General features: G+C 43.4%; 1 protein-coding gene, 2 long non-coding RNA genes and 1 other non-coding gene across 20 annotated transcripts in view; 3 read left to right on the top strand and 1 right to left on the bottom strand.

Moving 5' to 3' along the window:
• The first annotated feature begins 99 nt into the window (after positions 1-99).
• On the top strand, positions 100-1,219 carry LOC145651794 (uncharacterized). The gene is made up of 3 exons (XR_014117785.1): positions 100-278; positions 771-832; positions 922-1,219. It is a non-coding gene; the product is annotated as an uncharacterized LOC145651794 (long non-coding RNA).
• A 1,807-nt stretch (positions 1,220-3,026) lies between these two features.
• Positions 3,027-4,233, top strand: LOC145651802 (uncharacterized). Its single transcript, XR_014117808.1, has 2 exons — positions 3,027-3,745; positions 4,197-4,233. It is a non-coding gene; the product is annotated as an uncharacterized LOC145651802 (long non-coding RNA).
• Positions 4,234-5,057: 824 nt separating this feature from the next.
• si:dkey-52l18.4 (uncharacterized) lies at positions 5,058-7,002 on the top strand. Its single transcript, XR_014117809.1, has 2 exons — positions 5,058-5,348; positions 5,494-7,002. It is a non-coding gene; the product is annotated as an uncharacterized si:dkey-52l18.4 (transcript).
• rap1gap2a (RAP1 GTPase activating protein 2a) overlaps positions 6,240-20,598 on the bottom strand; it is a 30,717-nt gene continuing 16,358 nt past the window's right edge. For 5 of the 17 annotated variants that reach the window (XM_081699755.1, XM_081699756.1, XM_081699749.1 and 2 more), the window contains 21 exons: positions 19,243-19,278; positions 17,452-17,484; positions 16,883-17,110; positions 16,024-16,127; positions 15,745-15,823; positions 15,495-15,548; positions 14,603-14,686; positions 14,321-14,421; positions 13,748-13,877; positions 13,205-13,360; positions 13,047-13,118; positions 12,860-12,946; positions 12,256-12,396; positions 10,751-10,897; positions 10,344-10,459; positions 10,143-10,241; positions 9,908-10,025; positions 8,627-8,738; positions 8,385-8,466; positions 8,248-8,285; positions 6,240-8,126 (listed from right to left, as the gene is read on the bottom strand). In XM_081699755.1, coding sequence (XP_081555881.1) covers positions 8,113-8,126; positions 8,248-8,285; positions 8,385-8,466; positions 8,627-8,738; positions 9,908-10,025; positions 10,143-10,241; positions 10,344-10,459; positions 10,751-10,897; positions 12,256-12,396; positions 12,860-12,946; positions 13,047-13,118; positions 13,205-13,360; positions 13,748-13,877; positions 14,321-14,421; positions 14,603-14,686; positions 15,495-15,548; positions 15,745-15,823; positions 16,024-16,127; positions 16,883-17,110; positions 17,452-17,484; positions 19,243-19,278 — 2,031 coding nt within the window. In that variant the 3' untranslated portion in view covers positions 6,240-8,112. Of the gene's footprint in view, positions 8,127-8,247; positions 8,286-8,384; positions 8,467-8,626; positions 8,739-9,907; positions 10,026-10,142; positions 10,242-10,343; positions 10,460-10,750; positions 10,898-10,921; positions 11,561-12,255; positions 12,397-12,859; positions 12,947-13,046; positions 13,119-13,204; positions 13,361-13,747; positions 13,878-14,320; positions 14,422-14,602; positions 14,687-15,494; positions 15,549-15,744; positions 15,824-16,023; positions 16,128-16,882; positions 17,111-17,451; positions 17,485-18,257; positions 18,291-19,242; positions 19,279-20,598 lie in introns of those variants that run through there. The other 12 variants (XM_081699752.1, XM_081699753.1, XM_081699748.1 and 9 more) reach the window with 9 other exon arrangements.

Genomic DNA, 20,598 nt, shown 5'->3' with positions numbered 1-20,598 from the left:
CTACATCCACACATGGGCACAAAAGAACCAAAGCCACCCTGCCACAAACACCCAGCACTTACCCTGTGTGTTACATGGTCAGATGGGCTGGTGCAAGGGGTCAAAGGGCATACAGTGTCAATAGATGGCACACAGAGTATGTGCAGTAGCACTCGGCTATCCCTTTTTGCACACACTGCTGTTGTCAAGAATTCAAAGCTTCAAAGTTTGAGTTGCGATGCAAATGAGCTGTGAAGCAGAAACAGTGTGAACGTATGCCCCTCTGTCCTGAAGTACAGGTAAGTTCCCGTTGAGTAACTTGATCTTGGGCCAGTCTGGGCTGCCAAGCAAGGCCTCTGTTTTCAGCTTTATTTCAGCCCGGTCATTGAACTTTTATTTTCAATAGTGCTGTTTTCAAGCTCCACATTAATGGCACATTGCTGGCATTGGCTTATCGTTCAGCTTCTATGTAGAACACAAGCACTGAAATGTCAATGTGCTAGTTTTAAAAAGTTTAAGTTTACTTTTGGAAGGCTTGTCAATAACAAATACATTTGCTCATAAGATGAACCAGAGATTTTTGTTCAGAATTATTGGCTTAGGCTAATTGAAGATTAAAAGTGTCAGTTTACCCTTGTTTATGTCCCAGAACTCAGTGCTTATTGAAATTCACATCTGAATACCTTCTCAGGTTCCAATTCATTTAACCAGCAAAATTTAAGCAGGAAAATGCAAGGTAAACTAACTCTTGTGCCAAAATGCATTTAATACCCTGTTTATACCTGTGTCAGTTGGAATTTTATCCTGCATCGGCAAAACAGCATAGACAAAGCTTCACTAAAGAGCCTGTAAGGTATGAGATATTATCCTAACTTGTTTTGTTTCAGCATGTTATTAAAATCTTGGCTGTTTTGTGACACTGGGTGTTCTGAGTGTTTATAGGTCAGACACAGTTCCAGATCTACAAACCGCAGTCCAAAGAAGCAGTCATTAGGCCTGAACACATGAAATGGTGAATAAGTATATACATTTATAGCACTCAGAGTTTTCATTTATTTCGTTTTTGCTGTGAGTTCCTCTTACAGTCTTCCTCAAAAGCCAGTGTCTTAAGAAGTAAATGAGTTTTATGGAATGGAGCTTTTTCTTAAGGAAGAAAGTACATGTCCTGAGACATGCGTGCACAGACGTTCCTCACATCTGGTTCCCATCAGCTACGACTCGAGTTACTCTCCGGGGAACCACAGCACAAGCAGCTCAGATTCCCTGCTCTCCCAAAGTTTCCCAAAGCTTCGGAACACTTTACATTTCCTCGCATTTATGATGTATCAAAAAGTCCTTTGGCCCTAAATATTACATACATAATATTTAACTGCATTGCATATCAAAAATGTATTATGAACTTTCACCTGGTTTTAAAACTATAACTACAGATTTATACATTTACAGCAGAGTGACTGATGTATTCACAAATCCATAAAGTTGTTTTTTTATGTCATTTTGCCTCCCAATCCAACCTTTCTTGATTTTTCTTACTCTTCTTCTTTCGTGTTTTTTTTTTGTTTGTTTTTTGGGTGGGGGGGGGGTGTGAGGCTAGAATCTTAGAATCTTATTAAGGGGTGCAGTTCGATCATTTGCTGCTGCTTCTTCTAGTTGAAGTGGTTCTTGGTTGCGATCTGGCCCAGTGGTCGGCATGGTGACAGAGACCTCCTCCTCTTAATTGCATCCATATGTTCTGCTGAATCATGTTTCTGGGGATCTCTCAGCAGCATCACATTATTACGCATCCTTTGGATGATGCATAATCAAAACCTGAAGTTATATGCGTAGTTATATTCATAGTGTGGTAGAGAAATTTCGACCCACTTCCCCATACATAGATGTTTTAAAACTGTTGAGCTTTGTGCTTTGAAAATTACATTTGAAAATTTCCTTGTTCCTTTTTGTTGTTTTTGTTTGTTTTTAACCATTGTTTTGTTTTTAAGTTTCATGTCAGGTTCTGCTCAAATGATCTTTGTTCAGCTCAGATGCTGAACTAAATTTGTGGGTTTTTTACAGTGAAAAGCTTAAAATGAAGGGCGCATGTCTAAACCACAGCAGCTGCACAGTCAGCCATGAGAAAATGGTTCCACTTTGAATGCAGTTTCACTTTTTGCATTCAGTAGACATAACACAGCCTGTTTAATTCATTTCATTCAAAAACTTTAATTTCATCTGTTCATTCACATAGCAAACTTGAGATAGGCATTAATCATTTTTCATTTTGAGATTAATTCATAATCATTGGTATACTATGAAATACAAATGACAACCAACTCTTCTTTATCAAGGTCCTTGGAGTTGCCACAGTATAATTGTACAATGAACTACAATATCTACATTTATCCTTTGGACATAGCACCACCATGTGGTAAAGAAATGTATGCTAGGATTTCATTCATTTGTTTGCATTTTGTTGTTGTAGTTTTTTGTCAAAGGACACATTCAGAATTTTTTAAACCATATCATATTAAAAATTTTATTTCCCATCATTAATAACGAAACAAGAATGACCAGTAACTTTAATGATGAGAAACATTATTATCCCTCTAGTTTTTCATTAAGCTTAAACCCAGTCCATCTGAGGAACTTGTTTAGGCCTGATAAATTTCCTTTTCGAAAATAGGAAACTCAGATCACACATGGGGTGAACACATACCTAGTAATTCTGTCATACTGTAAATAAGGGTGGATACCTAAGGCAGAAATGAAACTAGTTATAATCAGTGAGCCTGCACTTCTCTTTTTGTGTAATGCTCCACTTTAGAAAACATTTGAAGCTTGAGCAAACATTATGTCTAATACAGATCTTTAAAATTTGGTTGTGTACCCTTTTTATGGAATAACTGAAGTCTGAAGCACAGACATTGCAAGTTACTGATACCTTACCCTTGTAATCACTGCCAGAGCTGTTCTGCAAATCACTTTTGTTTATCGACCATATTTTTACACAGTTGTTCATAATTGAATTCACAAGGTCTTTTATGTTTTGTTTTGCTTCTTTTGTTTGTTTAGTTTTTTAGCAGTCCTGATAGCCATAATGGAATTAATTGCACAAATATTTATGTTAGTTGTTATGCATAGACAACATGCATAAACTCTAAAAAGAAGATAAAAATGCTATTGTGATGGGGCCCATTGTGCAGTAGTCCATGTACCATAAGTAAGCCTTGGCATCCCTGGTGTTTTGAAATAATCTGAACATGTACTATACATGATTTCATACATGATACAGGATCGTCAGATGTGAATAAAAATAGCAAATGTTTATTTGCTAACTGTGTGCAACATCTACATTCACATGTGGTGTTTCACTCTGAAGTCTTGGGGAGCAGAAACAAGGTAAAACTAAAGTGGCACTGCTAAAACACTTTAGAATATTACAGCGCAGGAGGACTTTCACATTTTTTGTGAACAACAAGGTCCTGCTGAGAAAAGGAAGGACATGATGCAAGTATCCTTTACTATGGAAAGTGATTGTGTGGACTTCCTTCCTTATTAGCTTCTAGGTCTACTTCTAGATCTGTCTGAAATAAAAGCGTATTCATGTGAATGTGAGATAAACCTGTATGGATAAACACACAACCGATGTAGCTGTTTTGAAATCTTTTTAGGGGATGCATGAGGATTCTGAGAAGAAATCACCGAACATATTCATGCCACAGAATGCGGCGAGTATTTCTTGATGGATATTTATTGACCATTCTGGCCATTTCATGTAATCTCCAAGGTAAGTTTTGCCCAGCTTGTGCTATCCCACACTTTGGTGAGTGATGACCGCAGTACGTAATCTTTTTCTTCTTTCCTTTGTAGGTAATTTAGCTTTATGGCTCATTTATGGAAATGGTTTCAGGTTTTGACCTGGGTGAAGTCTTACTCTCCCTATCTGTGACAAAGAGAAATTACACAGAATCACAGAAAGAAATCACATTGAAAAGTTATAGCACAGCAGTGCAGTGTGTGTGTGTGTGCAAGACCATGTGTGACCATATGTTTTACGTCTCCCGATGTGTCTGTATGTCTATGTATGTATATGTGTTTGTGTCTGTGTGGGTGTGTGTAAACATAATCAAGGTGTCATTTTTTTTCGCTGCTTTTGTTATACAGCTCTGTGGAATCATGATATTACCACAGTTTACTGCTAATTTAACTCAAAATATTTCTCCTTTGATCTCTTTCAGTCTCAGTCAGTGAGTGTGTGACATCTGTGCAGTCAAAGCGCAGAGAGGTGTTTATGCCAGAAGGGAGCAGTGTCTCTTTGGTTTGCAAGATTCTGCACTGCGGGCAGGAAGGCTGGAGAGGAGCATGGCGTTTTACAGCAAAGGGGCATTCCACTTTGCTTATCCCATCGGCACGACACCACGTGTCCAATTACACAGAAAATGCCAACAGTATAAATCTGTTGGTCACCGTTCAAAGCCTTAACCAATCAGATTCTGGGGCTTACCAGTGCTATGTCAAATGGAAAAACAATTTAACCAGTGCAGGGCATGTAACATATGTCAATGTGACTACAGGTAGCTATTTCAATGTGACTACAGGTAGCTATAAATTCTGAAATACACTTTAGTATTTATGTCATCCTCATTCAGTGCTTACCTTGCTTTATCCCTTTCATTCTGTTCACTCTACTGACTTAAAGTAGGAATCTAAAATCTTTTAGCTAACTTAGAACTAATCTGAACATCAAGTGAACATAAAGGGATGACCATTAAAAATTTTTTAACTAACTAACTTACCTAACTAGAAGCTTGTTAACTTGACTGATGTCCTAATCCTGTTTGATAGTTGATCCTGAATCAGGGAGAAGGCTCTATCACCGGCTTCTGGTTTGTGGTGCGGCTGGCCTGTGTTTATTTCTGGTGCTGGGACTGACCTGCTGTACGTCCTCTAGTCAACGCTTGGCCCCTCCGGTCCCTCTGCGCCGCAGAGGTCCACGTAAGATCCCCCTTAGCTGCCATCAGCCTCTTGTTACCTCTCATAACAATCTCGCTGAGATGCTTCAAGCGTATGTTCCGCTTTTCTTTACTGCTTAACTTTTTACGTGTGTGTGTCTCTTACATGAATACAAGAAAATGTACACGTTGTCATTTATATTTATGGCATTTAGCTGAAGCTTGTATCCAAAACAACTTACAGTTATGCCTGGATACAACTTGAGCAATTGAGGGTTAAGGGTCTTGCTCAGGGACCCAACAATGGCAACTCAGCATTAGTGGGGCTTGAACTGGCAACCTTCTGATTACAAGACGAGTACCTTAACACTACTCCCATTAACATACCCGCTTTGCTGTGTATTTGCAGCCACTGCTCGAGTTAATCCAAAAGCAGGAGTAAGTACCTCAGCATTCTGTGATTAGTAATCTAATAATCACCCTCTTGGAGTCATTGTAATCAGTGTGTTTGCCTGGCGCGCGTCTGTGTGTGTGTGTGTGTGTGTGTGTGTGTGTGTGTGTGTGTGTGTGTGTTCTTGTACAGGTGGTGTATGCAACCATCGTTCTGGACAAGCCGAGGCACCACCGCGAAGCTCAGTCAAGGGAGGAGCCCATCCTCTACTCCACTGTGAACTTCTCCACCGCCTGAACAGACGGGTGTCTCACACATGCATCTGATGTTAATCTCTCTGGATTACACATCCCAGGATGCGAAAGATCTCCTGCCTGACATGTCTGTAGTCCATTTCAGCCCAAACCTGTGTGTTTTGTTAGTGCCTTTAATGAACTGTGCCATAAAGGTGAGAATTTCCACAATTTGTTCTTATAAGCTGAAAATGTTACAGTAACATGATAAATATGTACTTACAACAGAGGAATGGAAAGTAACTTCCATAATATGTATTATTTTATTAAATTATTCAACAATAAGACTTTCCAACCCCCTTCTCTGGGGTAAAGAATACAGGAAATGGCAGGGTTGTTGCAGGAAGAGGCACAGTGAACTATAACCTCTCCCTTAGCTATGTGAGTCTAGTACTACCTTCTGTATTCTCATAAACCCTTTCATGACATAGTTGGCATGGTACATATTCCTTCTTAAGAAACTGGGATATGCACCATTTTACTTTGTACATTTGTCATGTTACTTTGTAACTACGCTGTAGAAGTTTGCAACTTTGTAGCCATTTCTGTTGGAAAATCGATTCTAATTTGTAAATATTATTATATAGTTGAATATATGTATGATTCTTTGTGGATCCATTTGTACAAGGGACAGAATACAGTATCTGACACAAAATACAACATTTTATTTCATAATAAATTCTCCATGGCACATTACATAACCAAATATACATATACATGAATAGTCTCTTAAATTATCTGCAATTATTTAACTCTTTTACACTGCAATTTTACATGACATTGACACAAGGTTTAAAAGCAATAAATTATGTCAGTATAAATGACCTGCTGTTGATACACCAGCCCCTTTCACTATCAAACAAAGAAACAAACAAATATGTTCAGCTGTTCCACGCTCTCTCTGTTCACACAGGTGCTCTAAAATATCCCTTTGCAAACTACACAAAGCAAGCAAACATACTGAGACACACTGTTGCCTCAGTGTTAAGCTCAGGAGGCCTCAAACTGGCTACAAGCTCTCGCTACATGGAAAGCGTTTTGGCGCCTAGCAAAGACCTGCACAAGTGTAACGACTGCTTCAGAATTACTCAGTGACTTCTTCTTTAGGCAAGATTCTCCTTTACTTATGATATAAAGACAACCAATAGCCAAACATGGCTCTCTCATTCATATGTCACAATTTTGTTTTTACATATGAACAATGTACTGTGGGACTGAAAGTTTTTGGTTTATGTACAATTCAAGTCAGTGAAATGGAGAATGAACGGTGAAACTATGAATAAAAAGCAGTGTAGAGAGAATCCGCCTCACAGAAAAGTCGGGGTCTTCTGGTAGCTTATGCTCTATGAATTTCCAGAACACAAGTGTTCTTTATTTGAATACAACAATAAATCCAGCATTTATATTACATTTTCTCATTTGTCTCACCTCACAAGTCTGACTGATATTTGTCTTGCAAGGAAATTAAGGAAAACATAGGAATTGCTTCCAACTCTGTGTAAGACTGCTGGAAGATACAGGAGGGCTGTGTACCAAACTCTGGATGAACATATAGAGAAACAGCAAAACAGAGTAACAGAGACAGAAAAAGCACTGGATCAGAACTACTGTGTGTAATCTCCACCTCAGATACTTAAAGAACACATGCACCACTTCTACTGAAGTACCTTAGACTGTAATATTAGTCCTTGACTAATATTGTTGAGTTTAACAGGAAACAGAATTGCTTGCGCACTGTAAGTATAAAGTCACTAGATTACTAGGCAAGTTGGTGGAACAAGAAACTAGCACACTGAAAATGAAGCTTATACCAGGAAACAGCAGTCTTAACCCAGCCCTTTTCACTATGCCCTATGGCTTGAACAGAGTGAGCCATAACTCTCTTGAAAGGTTGAGCATCTTAGGACTCCCTCCTTATTTATACCAAATCATTGCAATGAATGCATGTAAAAGTATGAAACCCACAGAAATCACAAAGTACACCACAAATATATAGTGTTAGCATCAGTCTCGCACATCTGCATTCCAAACCATCTATGCACTTGTACTGAATTATCTGATGAACTGAAACTGGCTCTTTGTGAAATATTGAATCAAGTGTTCCAGGAAGCTGGCATATCTATAAGCTACCTGTTTGATGAGAAGCAGCATTAGAGTGGACATGGCTTTGTAGACATCGTAGAGAGAAGCTTTCGCACATTTGTACAGCACATGTAAAAACAACACCTCTCCTCTGAGACTCTGGCTTTGGCATCCATGTGTCACTCGCTCCTTTTTCTGTCTCTGTGTGTGCGTGTGTGTGTGTGTGTGTGTGTGTGTGTGTGTGTGTGTGTGTGTGTGTGTGTCTGTCTGTCTGTCTGTGTGTGTGTGTGTGTGTGTGTGTGTGCACGCGCGCACGCATGCGCAAGTTCAGGTTGCAGCACAAAAGGGTGTGTGAGCAGTGATGAAGGTGGTCGCGTTGCTTACAGCAGATGGTTCCTTTCTTCTTTAAAAATCATCAAAAGTCTCTTGGCGCCAATTAAGCCCCACTGCCTAGAGAGGGAAGGCAGATCTGGAGTAAGTTACTGCCATATTCTTTTTATTCAAAAAGATAATAAGAAGAAGGAGAATAACAAACATGTATGTGGAGCTAGAGAGCTATATCTGACAATACCTGCTCTGCAACTGTGACTCCCAATTCTCTTAATGCCCCTGAAATGGAGAACAGAATAGAGATCAACCTACAGTTCCTGAGTCAAAGTTAACATATCATTTCCCATGAGGCACCACTGACCACTGTTTGCTGCTTACTGGTTACTCACTGTGGCTGAGTGGCTCAGCTTGTCAAAACGGAACTTCAGGTTTGACCTGGGTGAGGTTTTAATCTTCCCATCTGAGACAAAAATCACATAGAAAGGTTATTGCACAGTACAGTACAGCATAGTAGTGCAGTGTGCCTCAACGTGCTTGTGGGTGCGAGACCATGAGCACAGTTTTATATGTCTGACCATGTGTCTGTGTGTACATGTATATGCGTGTGTGTGTCTCTTAACTTGTATTACCAGTAGGACTGCGGCACATAATGAGTGGGGTTCCAGAGTTCTGGCTCTCTACGCTGAGGGAGGGGCCGAACCCAGCAGACGAAGCCAAACTTGGGCGACTGCTCTGAGGGAACACAACATGTACCAATACCCTGTCACTACCATTCTTCTATCTTCCTGTCACTTGACTACACTATCTTTAAGTCTAACTGGTCCAGCTTGCAAATTCAGAGGACCCAATTTGTCCGGCCACACTTGCTGGACCGATGTCAACCACACGTGCTGCCAGAATGACCCCCACTATCCTTCTCACTATTGTAACAGTAGCTGTACTTTCCTGTGCTGTAACTGTAACTGCACTGTACTATTTTGTAGACTGCTGTGCTATGATGTTTTGGTAACTGTGCCATGCTGTAATGCTGCTGCACTAAAACAGGTTTCACAGTTTCACAATTCTGCATTGCAGAATCTCTGCAGTAATCATCAACTAAAGCTATGCTATGCTACTTTGTGTTTTTGCTGTTATTTGCTGTCTACAGCTATACTGTTTATTAATTTTGCTGTGTTTTGTAAGTGTAACAGTGGCATGCTGAAACAATGCTGTAACCGTACTGTGCTGTAACAATGCTGTAACCGTGTTGAGCTGTAACAGTGCTGTAACAGTGCTGTAACAATGCTGTAACAAGCTGTTATGTAACAGTGTTGTAACTGTGCTGTAACAATGCTGTAACAGTGCTGTTATGTAACAGTGCTGTAACCATGCTGTGCTGTAATAGTGCTGTAACACTGCTATAAATTACCATGCTATAACAGTGATGTAACCATGCTGTGCTGTAACATTGCTGTAACCATGCCATTCTGTAACTGTGTTGTAATCATGCTGTTCTGTAATACTGCTGTAAAAGTTCCGTACAGTAACAGTGCTGTAACTGTGCAGTGCTATAACAATGCTATAACAGTGTGTTCTGTAACAGTGCCGTAACCATGCTGTGTTGTAACACTGCTGTTGTAACATTGTTGTACTGTAATAGTTATTTAACAGTGATGTGTTGTAACACTGCTATAGCTGTGCAATAACAGAGATGTAACTGTGCTGTGAGGTAATGGGACTATAACAATACTGTGCTATAACATTGCTGTGCTGTATCACAGCAGCAGTGCTGTGGTGTATCAGTACTGTAACATGCCTGTGATGTAACTGATCTTTAAGAGTGTTATTGTGTAACATTACTGTAACAGTGCTGTGCTGTAACAGTGCTGCCACTGTGCTGAGCTGTAACTGTGCTCTCTGACCGTGTCCAGCTCGTCCAGGCCCTCTCCCTCTCCGGCCGTGCTGCCAAAGCTGCTAGTGCTGGAGGATGAGCGGGACATGTTGGCCCTTCCACTGCACTCTTTCAGCTTCACAAATGGCCTGTGCAGCACAGAGAGATTCAGCCCCCATCCAGAGGAGCAACAGGCACTCAGTAGCAAATGTAACAACAACATAAAAGGTCTTTTAGTGGTACTGAGACTGTAACATCCTGTTCACCTCTCCTTGTGTGGGCAGATCTCTGGTGAACTTGGATTAGACGAAGTCTCCGACCTCACTTCCTGTGATTGTGGCAATGCGTCTACTGTTTTCTGATCACTGTGAAACCATAACAGGTCATTTGCATAGTCTAGTAAATACATAACATATGCAAGCATAGTGACTTGTATGTGTGCATGTGTATGAGTCTTTGTGTGAGACCTGCGAGGCGTATGTTTCTCAGTGGGACTCTCTGTGCTGGAGTGTAATCTTGGAAACAGCCCAGAACGCCGTTTCACAGGACTCTTCAGGGGTGACTTGGCTGACAGTACTGGAGGCTACACACACAGAGAGACACACATGCAGGAATACCGTATCCCTAGGTGAAGAACTGAATAAAGGCTGCGGAGGCGCAAAGTCTAAAACATCCTCAGAAAACATCATCATCATCCAGTAAAGTGTTCAGTAAAGTTTCGCTCATTCTCTCTCCAGCTTTTTTGTCTCTCTTTCCCGCTCTCTCCTTCTCGCTATCCATTTCTGTTTCTTTCTTTCTCTCTCGTTGTTCCTTAACATTTCCCTCCTTTCTCTCTCTCTCTCTCTCGCTCGCTCGCTCGCTCTCCCTCTCTCACCGTGAAGGTGCTCTTGGTGCACTCCGTGCTGCTCTGGGGGAGCACACCCCCGCTCACGCTGGAAGGAACACCTCCCCCTGCTGCTGCTTTGTGCTTGTGAGAGCCCACCATCATCTCCATGGAGTGACTCCTTACCCTCATGGCCCTCTGAGAGAGAGAGAGAGAGAGAGAGAGAGAGAGAGAGAGAGAGAGAGAGAGAGAGAGAGAGAGATTGAGATTTATATAGTCATTTTGTTGAAATGCAGTTGAAATGAATTGTTTCTCAGTATAAATAAGTCATTGTGGAAGCGTTATTTACACATTGTATGCCAGTGACCGGTTTTAACTAAACAAACTTTCAAAAGTCATCAAATATTCACATAGCACACATAGCACCATTAACAAAGTTGCACTACCAAGAACAGTCATTAGATGGAGCCATACACCATGAATAAATACACTATATACATAATCAGGAAGCAATGTGGAACGCAAATGACCAACACAGTCTGCTCTCATTATCAAATATCTTTATTTACATGGAGCTACCCAGTATAATTAGTTTCAGTGATCACCTTTATGTTCACGTGTGTGTGTTGCTTCTGTGATCTTCTATGGTATGATCACAAACAACAATGCAAAACAAAAGTAACTTAAAAAACACAAAGCCAGTAAAATAAGCCAGTTAAGTGCTTTTTCATGCGCTCTGATGTAGAGTCAGGGCGTTTGAATCATCTGGATATGGTAGAAGATAGCGACCGCTGCCACGCAAATCAGCAGGACATGAGAAGTGTGTGTCTGCACAATACCCCCCACACACCTCCACACTGCCTGCAAACAGTCACATACACACACATACACACTCCGTCACACCGCGGCACTTTACAATGACTGCGTTGCCTTATGAGAAGTGTTCTTAAACTAGTTTTGATTCGGGAACAATTTCAATTTTTTACTACACCCTTGATGACTTGTGCTAAAATACACATACATTAAGCTTTGTTGTCCTAGCCAATTTATTACTACAGAATACACCTACACCTAAAATAAAACATGCTATAAGACAAGGATACATGTGATGGATAAAAATGACTATATTGTTTGCTAATATAAATTTCGTGACTCATTAGAAGACATACACTGTCTGGAAGATCTGTGTTTGGTTAGGAAAAGCTAACAATAAAGAACACAAATTCTAATTAGTTAGGGCTCATCTGCATATTACATCTGTCGGTGATATCGATTATGCACAAGTCAGTATTATGGTAACGATTATTAAAACAATATATTGTGCAATCTTGAATTAAATGAAATGGCTTATTTTCTAATTGACCCAAATAAAATGTTCTTATCTATTGATAAGTGGAAATGAGGTCAAGATGAGGTCTGGGTCTCCACTGGTCTCAGAAGGTGACTTCAGGCTTAAGCATGGAATAAAATATGACCCTTGTAACGGGAGATAATAAGGGTAAAGGTGGTATTGTGGTACTGACAGTGCCTGACAGTGCTGAGTGTGGCAGACCCACCTTAAAAGACTCCAGCAGGCCTCCATGTCCTCCGTTCTCCAGCTTGTCCTCGTCTGTAACTACACCCTGTCCTAGCGTGGCTTGAGTCTGCCTGTGCAGCTCGTCATGCAGGTTATCCAGCAGCGCCGCCCGCGTCCTCCCCTGGATCACACACACACGCACACACACACGCACACACACACACACAGAGAGAAACAGACACATGCACACATATACTCAAACACACACACACACACACACACACACACACACACACACACACACACACACACAGGCATACACAAAGTATCAGCTTTGTATTTTGTTCAATGCAATCCAACCCTTTACTTGTGCAGATAACAGTTTGCAGCAAGGTCTTTCCAAATGAATCAAAACCGCTAAGTGCACAAGGATTCCACATAGCACATGAGCCAGATCAAAATTCCCTCTGTGGGCTCAAAGACAGTAAAAGCACATTTCATACTGCTAATGTGCTCAAAGCATCTATGTGTTCTATCCTGTTGTTGCCCAAGTACTAAATAAAGCTGAACATGCACACACACACACACACACACACACACACACACACACACACACACACACACACACACACAATTTCATTCACCTCCAGCTTGGCAAACTTGTCCGACTTATAGCAAGCATTCTCCGCATTGATGAGTTTCGTCAGCAGAAACTCCCGAAACTTTGGGCCCTGGGAGGAGAGAAATCAACCATTCTGTTCCCTCCCAAATGCATACCAATCATACACACATGTGCAGCACAAAGCGAAAGCCTTCATCTCTTTCTCTCACCTTCTTAAACATGGCTGGGTTTGGCAAAGGCGGGCCAAACATGGGCACGTCCTCTCGTGCTGTGACGGATACCTGCAACACCAATGAGAGACAAGGGTCAGCTTATTCGCTTGTTGACTGATATGCAGCATAGCCAGTGGCAGCAGCCTAAACACTACCTTGTAGGTGGTGTGCTCAGTGCATGGGTTTTCCACCTGCACCAGCACATAGGCATGGAGGAAGTTGGAAGCGATCATGTCTGGCACGAACGGCGTGGGTTCGTCCTGGAAGACCACAGCCACGATGTCATTCCCGATGTGCCTCTTTCTCTGCAGCTGAAAGGAACAGCAGCACTAGCTTCTTACCTGCTCGATAAAAAGTGTCTACGAAATTATGCCTCTGCTTCCCGATGCAGTCACAGTGCAAAGAAAGATTATGATTTAACACCCTGCCACACGATGCCCTTGCTCAAGCAACAAGGCATTTAAAGGTTTTGTAAAGTCCCAAGCAATAGTGGAATTTTACCATAAATCATTCCAATTGACACATGAAAGAGAAACATAAAGTCATATGAAGAGGCAGGAACTGGGTCATGCAAATCATTGAATGTGTACTCATGAGGTCACTTTACAAGCACTGCAAGGTGTTGCGGCACATGTAAACGAATCTGGAGAGTTGAGCACAGTGAGCAGATGAGCATGCAAGCAGACAGGGACGCCTACCTGTTGGACGTCTCCCTCTGTGAAGGGGAGCTTCGTGGAGACGTGGAACATGATCTCACGGTGGCAGAACACAGTGTAGACAGACTGCGAGCCAGTCTGTCCATGAGACACGTCCAGACCCCCCCGGAACCTGAGAAGCAGAGAAGTACACAGAAGCATTTGCACCGGGAGATACACAGGGAGATACACAGGGAGATACACAGGGAGATCCCATATGGCCTGCACTGGCACTGTAATATTTGGGTATAACAGGCTTAACCTCCCGGGACTTGGAATGTAATTATGCACATTTTTAATTTCCCAGTTCTCTTTGCATCAAGATGTTTGTAATTATTCTCACCTGTTTACTAACAGTCTTCTAACAGGACATTGTTAGTGAAAGAAAACAGTATTTTCCTATGTTTAATTTTCATGTAACATTTTTAAATTCCATATTCCTGGATTGTTGGAGGTTAACAGAATCCTCATTAACAGTTAGTTTTAGGATTAGGATTAGGGTTAGGATTAGGGTTAGGATTAGGGTTAGGGATAGGGATAGGGGTACGAGTACATTGGATCTGTAGTGAGAATCACCCCTTAAAGTCTTGCAGGTCTATGCTTTCTCCCAGAACACAGAGGAACTCTGCAAAAGCTGGCGTTTCTTCATTATTCCCGAACAGCTCTTCCTCTGACGTCTGAGACAGAGGAACAGAGACAAGACATGGAGATGGAGGAAAACCTCCAGTGCTCAGGCATATTCCACCTCAGTGAATGCTTTCAAATGACATTTGGCTTCCCTTCAATGCTGTCATTTCTCACATGCAAACTAACCAGGTGAACAGCCAGTGCCAAGCTGTTGCCACCCATGACACTCACCTGCCCAAACTTCTGATATATGACCCCAAATTTGAACGTGTTGTTGACTTCATGTTCATCAAAGCTGACTATTAGTTGAGAGGCCTTAGGAGGGAGAGAGAGAGAGAGAGAGAGAGAGAGAGAGAGAGAGAGAGAGAAACAAGTGGGAAAGACAACCAGCAGGAGAAACATATGTGTGTCAGGACCCCTTCATAATTCAGGAAGGGCTTAGTGCCTGCTATGGCTGAGAGCCTAAATGGGTCCTAGGATGATCCAAGCGAAGCTGAAACGTTCGTGCTGAAGGAGCCTGTTGGCAGTAGCCAAACAGATGGACTTCCCAGCATCCCAGGGTGCACAGACATTAGCTCCGATGACCCGAGCAAATAGAGCATTCCGATCAGCTATTATGGTGAAGAGACTGCAGGTAGTGCAGTTTCAGCAGTGTCAGAGGGCTTGTGGGCGCGTGTGTGTGTGTGTGTGTGTGTGTGTGCGTGTTTGTGTGCGTGTGGGTGTGCGTGTGCGCGTGCGTGGGCGTGCGTGTGCGTGTGGGTGTGGGTGTGCGTGTGCGTGCACGTGCGCGTGCGCGTGCGGGTGTGCGTGTGCGTGCGTGTGGGTGTGCGTGTGCGTGCGCGTGCGTGTGCGGGTGTGCGTGTGGTTGTGCGTGTGCGTGCGCGTGCGTGTGCGTGGGTGTGCGCGTGTGTGTGTGTGTGTGTGTGTGCGTGTGGGTGTGCGTGTGCGTGTGTGTGTGCGTGTGGGTGTGCGTGTGCGTGTGTGTGTGCGTGTGGGTGTGCGTGTGCGTGTGTGTGTGTGTGTGTGCGTGTGGGTGTGCGTGTGTGTGTGTGTGTGTGCGTGTATTACATTAAAGTCTGGGGCTGGGACCACGTGTGAGAGTGTGTGAGAGCGACAGACTCACTCTAGGGTAGAGGACTGGATTGAACTTCAGACCCATGGCATCATCACAAAGCAGCTAAAAGACAGGATGACAAGTTCTCTGATCAGACACAAAACCTTCCCCATCACACCTATCACAGCTCCCAGTTTTGTCACATAGAAAAGCAACGTCACAACACCGTGTAATCATGTGCAAAACTCTGTCTCTTCGCAGCCGGCGGCTGTAAACGGGTGAGTTGTGAATAAGGCTCACTGGGGTGAATGACACACACCTTGGCTATCTGGGGCACACTGGGCAGCTGTGGCAGTCCCTCCAATGGGATCCTGTCATGAAGGGTCTTCATCTTTGACCTGAAAGATTGAAAGATGGGACAACCTACATTATGAAGACATATACATGGAAGAAGATGGGTTGTTTCAGAATGTTTCTGTGTGTGTGTGTGTGTGTGTGTGTGTGTGTGTGTGTGTGTGTGTGTGTGTGTGTGTGTGTGTGTGTGTGTGCGTGTGCGTGTGTGTGGGTGCGCGTGTGTACGTGTGTGTGCCTTTCATACCTGAGCATGATGCGAAGGAATTCCTGTCCTTCGACCTCCTCGTGTTTTAAAGACATGATAAGGTTCCCCAAGCTACTGCCTGTGCAGTAATAGTTCATGTGCTCCTGGAAGAGGACAGAGTGGGGGGTAAGGAGAGAGAGAGAGGGAGAGAGAGAGAGAGAGAGAGAGAGAGAGAGAGAGAGAGAGAGAGAGAGAGAGAGAGAGAGAGGGAAGAGTGAGATTTCTCACCAGCTCCATATGCTCTTCACAAAGAGAGATGGGAAGGTTCATTTTCTGAACAGCTGGAATTAAATTCGCGTACAGCACAAAGGAATTGTCAGGTTCTGACATTTCCATCTAACCCTCTATGACACTTAAATGCAGAATTCTTCATTTGCAGAGAGACTGAGAGAGAACGAGAGAGAAAGAGTTTGAAACTGAATAGAAGAAAATGATCTGAGGCTAGGACACGTTACCTGTTACATATGAGAACAAAGATTCGGTTGATAAATGTAAGAGCCTAACATCAGAGTTACTCAGTGTAACCTCTCAACTTACAATCATAAAATTTAGTTGTTAATCTTAGGGTGCATATTCCAATAGTTACTGTGATTTATTTCTTAAAACATCTAATATAAATCTAATTTGAAAAGGGTGTATCATGACGAGTCTGAGGAGTGGAAGAGATCCTGTATGAGCTCTTCCATGCACTATGGCTGGACACTGCACAGTAAATCACTTGTAGTAATTAATGAGTATCAGTCTACACTTATGCTGATATACAGTCTGTATAGCATATACTGTAGCTCCCTGCGTGTGCTACCACTATACAAACTCTGTTAGGGCCATAGCCAAAGCTGCAGCTGTGCGGTTTGCTCACCCTGCCTAAGAAGTGTTTGCGGTACGCTCGCGCTGTACTTTTGCTCTCGAGCCGGTAACCGAAGCCTCCTCCACCTCCAGCGTGTCCGGTGCCTTCGACCTCCTCTTCTTCGCAGAAGCTGCTGTCAGAGGAGGTGGGTGTGCCCACTGGGGCCTCCACATCCTCGATCCAGTAACCACCGAACTGGGGCAGGATGACCTGGGGGTAAGGGCCCCCCTTCTCCAGGACCTGGAGAACAGGTTTGTGTGGAGGGATGAAGAATGAAGTAAGTCAACCATAAATGGTAAATAGTGAACTTTGTTTGCATGCGTGCGTGCATGTGTGTGTGTGTGCGTGCATGCCTGTGTGTGTGTGTGTGTGTGTGTGTGTGTGTGTGTGTGTGTGTGTGTGTGTGTGTGTGTGTGTGTGTGTGTGTGTCTGTGTGAGGGTGCGTGGGTGGATATTTGAATGTGTGCATGTGTGCATGTGTGCACGTGTGTGTGCATGAGGGTGAGTGTGTGTGTGCATGTGGGTTTGCGTGCGTGCGTGTTTGAGTCTGTGTGTGTGTGCACAACTGTGCACGTACTCACGTCTTCTATCCGGGGATAAGGGATGTAGTCATCCTATCAGAAAGAAAAAAGCAACATAAGCTAATAGATGCAAAGGACACAGAAATCAAACTCAAGAAAACTAAACACCAAGCACAAGCACAACAAAGGCACAGTAGTATGCACCAAAAGTGGAACAGAAATCTGTGACTCAGGCTGAGCTCACACCCCAAGGTGCTCTACAGCTTGTGAGTTCTGCTTCTGCTGGCACAGTTGGAAAGCTATAAGCCTTGATCTTATCAATCCTGGATACGGAGGTCGTACACTTGCTAAGTGCTGTGTAGCACAAAGTTAGCCTCAAGTATTACAGAGGTGGGGACAAGACCCTCAGTCTTTAAAGTATTTTCAGCAACAATGAGCTGACAGCCTGATAAAATCTAGAGAATGTGTGTGAAAGCACAGATGACACTGTTCAAATAGTAATAAGTATGCAAACACATAGATACACATGCACATGCACTGATACACTACAAACAATCTCTCTCTCTCTCTTTCTCTCTCTCTCTCTCTCTCGCTCTCTCTCTCTCCCTCTCTCGCTCTCTCTCTCTCTCTCTCTCGCTCTCTCTCTCTCTCTCTCTTTCTCTCTCTCTCTCTCTCTCTCTCTCTCTCTCTCTCTCTCTCTCTCTCTCTCGCTCTCTCTCTCGCTCTCTCTCTCTCTCTCTCTTTCTCTCTCTCTCGCTCTCTCTCTCTCTCTCTCTCTCTCTCTCTCTCTCTCTCTCTCTCTCTCTCTCTCTCTCTCTCTCTCTCTCTCTCTCTCTCTCTCTCTCTCTCTCTCTCTCTCTCCACACCTTGTGCTTCTTAGTGTCCTCGGTTTTTGGTATCTGTAGCAGTCCAAGGTTGCAGTTGAAAATTAAAGGGAATAAAGGTGTTAACCAGTGCATACAAGTCAGAACAACGCCCCCCCTTGACAAACAATGTACATAACAAATGCATTAGGTGTGTGCTGTAATCCTCACATCAAAAGTCTACAAAAAGCATTCAGAAAAATCTGAATTTCATTTTTCTTCCGGGTGATCTATCTCACTACTCTAAGGCCCAGGAGGTGATGGTGTGAGCTTCATTTTGATAAGCGTCTGTTCCAGTTGAGCTTACAGTGTTCAGACTGGGCATGTGGCTAACACAGCATGAGGTTCGGTGACACCCTGACTAAAACAGTCAAAAATACCCAGCGCCCCCAGCATTGAGCGTGCAGATCTCAGACTCTGCCACCATCCGTCTGAGGGACGTGGGCCATTTATCATCCACACCAGAACACAGGGCTCAACATAGTGGACGCAGGGCCAGATAGAGCCTGCCTTGATGGCATCTCTCAAAGGAGCTTTTTGCGTATTGATCTGGTGTTCTTTAATTACAGGGCAGAACACCCCACCCTGCACACATTACCATTATGCTCTGAAAAACTACCCCTGCCCTCACCCCACAATCCACACCCCCAACACACACACACACACACACCACTACTAACACACACCACTACTAATAAACACCCACCACAGAGGAAAGTATTATGTGCGTCAGTAGAGCTTTAAAAAGAACAAGTGTATTCCATATATTGCTCTCTGTGGTGGGACTACTCAGTCAGTGGTGGATGGACAGCCATGCCTCTTGCTCTGCTGAGGCCCATACAGCTCTTTAACCTCTCCGAGCTGAAAAGATCAAACCGCCTCCACGAACACACCCCTGTTAAAAGCTCAGCAAAGCAGAGAGCCCACCCAGACCCTCAGGCAGTGGGCTTTATATAGTCACAAAAAGTGGGGCTTGGCATAATCTTACCTGCATCTTCTCCAGCATGTCAAAGAACTCTGCAGACTGAAAGAAAACATGAGGAGAGATCACAATGTGCAGAACGTCACAACAAGAACCCACACTTTAATAAGGCTTCTGTATTATTATGGAATTAGAACTTTGGTACTGTGTTAAAAGGATTAGTTATTGAACCCAGATCTCTCTGAAGAGTTCCCAGCGATCTTCCAAGAGATTAGGTGACACTCCAGTCAAGGTGATAGGCAAACAAAAAGAGATACCCAGCTGTGCTACACCCACATCAGCTGTGCTACACCCACACCAGCTGTGCTACACCCACCCCCTCCCATTCAGACCAACACTGATAATGATGTCATGTGTGCTTACTAGGAAGATAAACTAATTCTGCCCCTGCCTGCATTGTTCATAACAGACAAACAAAACAACACAATAAATCCAAAAAATCCTGTAAAATGTAGAGCCCTCAGACATCCTTACTGAACAACCTTCCACCAGTGTTCAGGAGGGACCTTCTGTAACATTGAATTTAATAATGCTAATGTTAATCTGTGTCATATGTGTATGGGTGTACCATGTTAATTTTCCTTCAAACAACATTTATCTGTCATTAGCCCTCCCAACCGCACTTCATTCTGAGATAGTCGTAGTTGTGATGATGGATTCTGCATAAAGACACCCCAGCTAACCTAATGTTGCTTTCTGCATAAACACCCTCCAGCTCATCTGTAGTCCCCTGTAGCCCATCAGGAAGGTGGAGATGCACAGACCAAAATACAGCCTGGTTAATGTTTAACTCGCCTCAAATTCACGACCAGCACGGCACCACAGAGTCAACAAAGCCTGGCCTTTCCGGCTGCCATGGCAACCTTGAGACTCAGCACAGGGACCGTAACCCGAGATCAAACTGGGTCAGAAGTCCAGGCGCCAGCCGGGCCCAGCATCCCCGCAAACAGGTCCCGAGATCGGCTGCGGTGAGCTTTCACGGGGTGGCATGCGATCTGCGCCTGCTTATCTCCTGCACCAGCCCACAGACGCTGCTTCTGGTCATTCCCTGATTATCAGACCAAGGCCTGTGATGCTTAAAAGCACCAAAAGACCCCTTAAGTCTTGTGGCAAGCATGGCAAGAAACCTGCGTGTGCAGTTGAAAGAACACAGCAGCCAGCAGAATACAGAAGCTGCATGGCAGTCAGTAGGGCCACAGCCTGATAGCTGATAAACTACTTGCAAATGAACAGACCAAAGGTTACAACAACATTCTAAAACACAGCCTAGTTACAAATAACTGAGCCACCTGTGCTAATGGAAGCTGAGATCGCAAGAAGACCTGAGACATCCTAGGAGCTTCTGTAGTTTACATGAGGTTG

This window comes from Electrophorus electricus, chromosome 17 (assembly GCF_041902795.1).
Source record: "Electrophorus electricus isolate QZ-2024a chromosome 17, ASM4190279v1, whole genome shotgun sequence".
Taxonomy (NCBI): Eukaryota; Metazoa; Chordata; class Actinopteri; order Gymnotiformes; family Gymnotidae; genus Electrophorus; species Electrophorus electricus.
The sequence above is the reverse complement of the archived record's forward strand: the minus strand, read 5'-3'. Positions and strand labels throughout refer to the sequence as shown.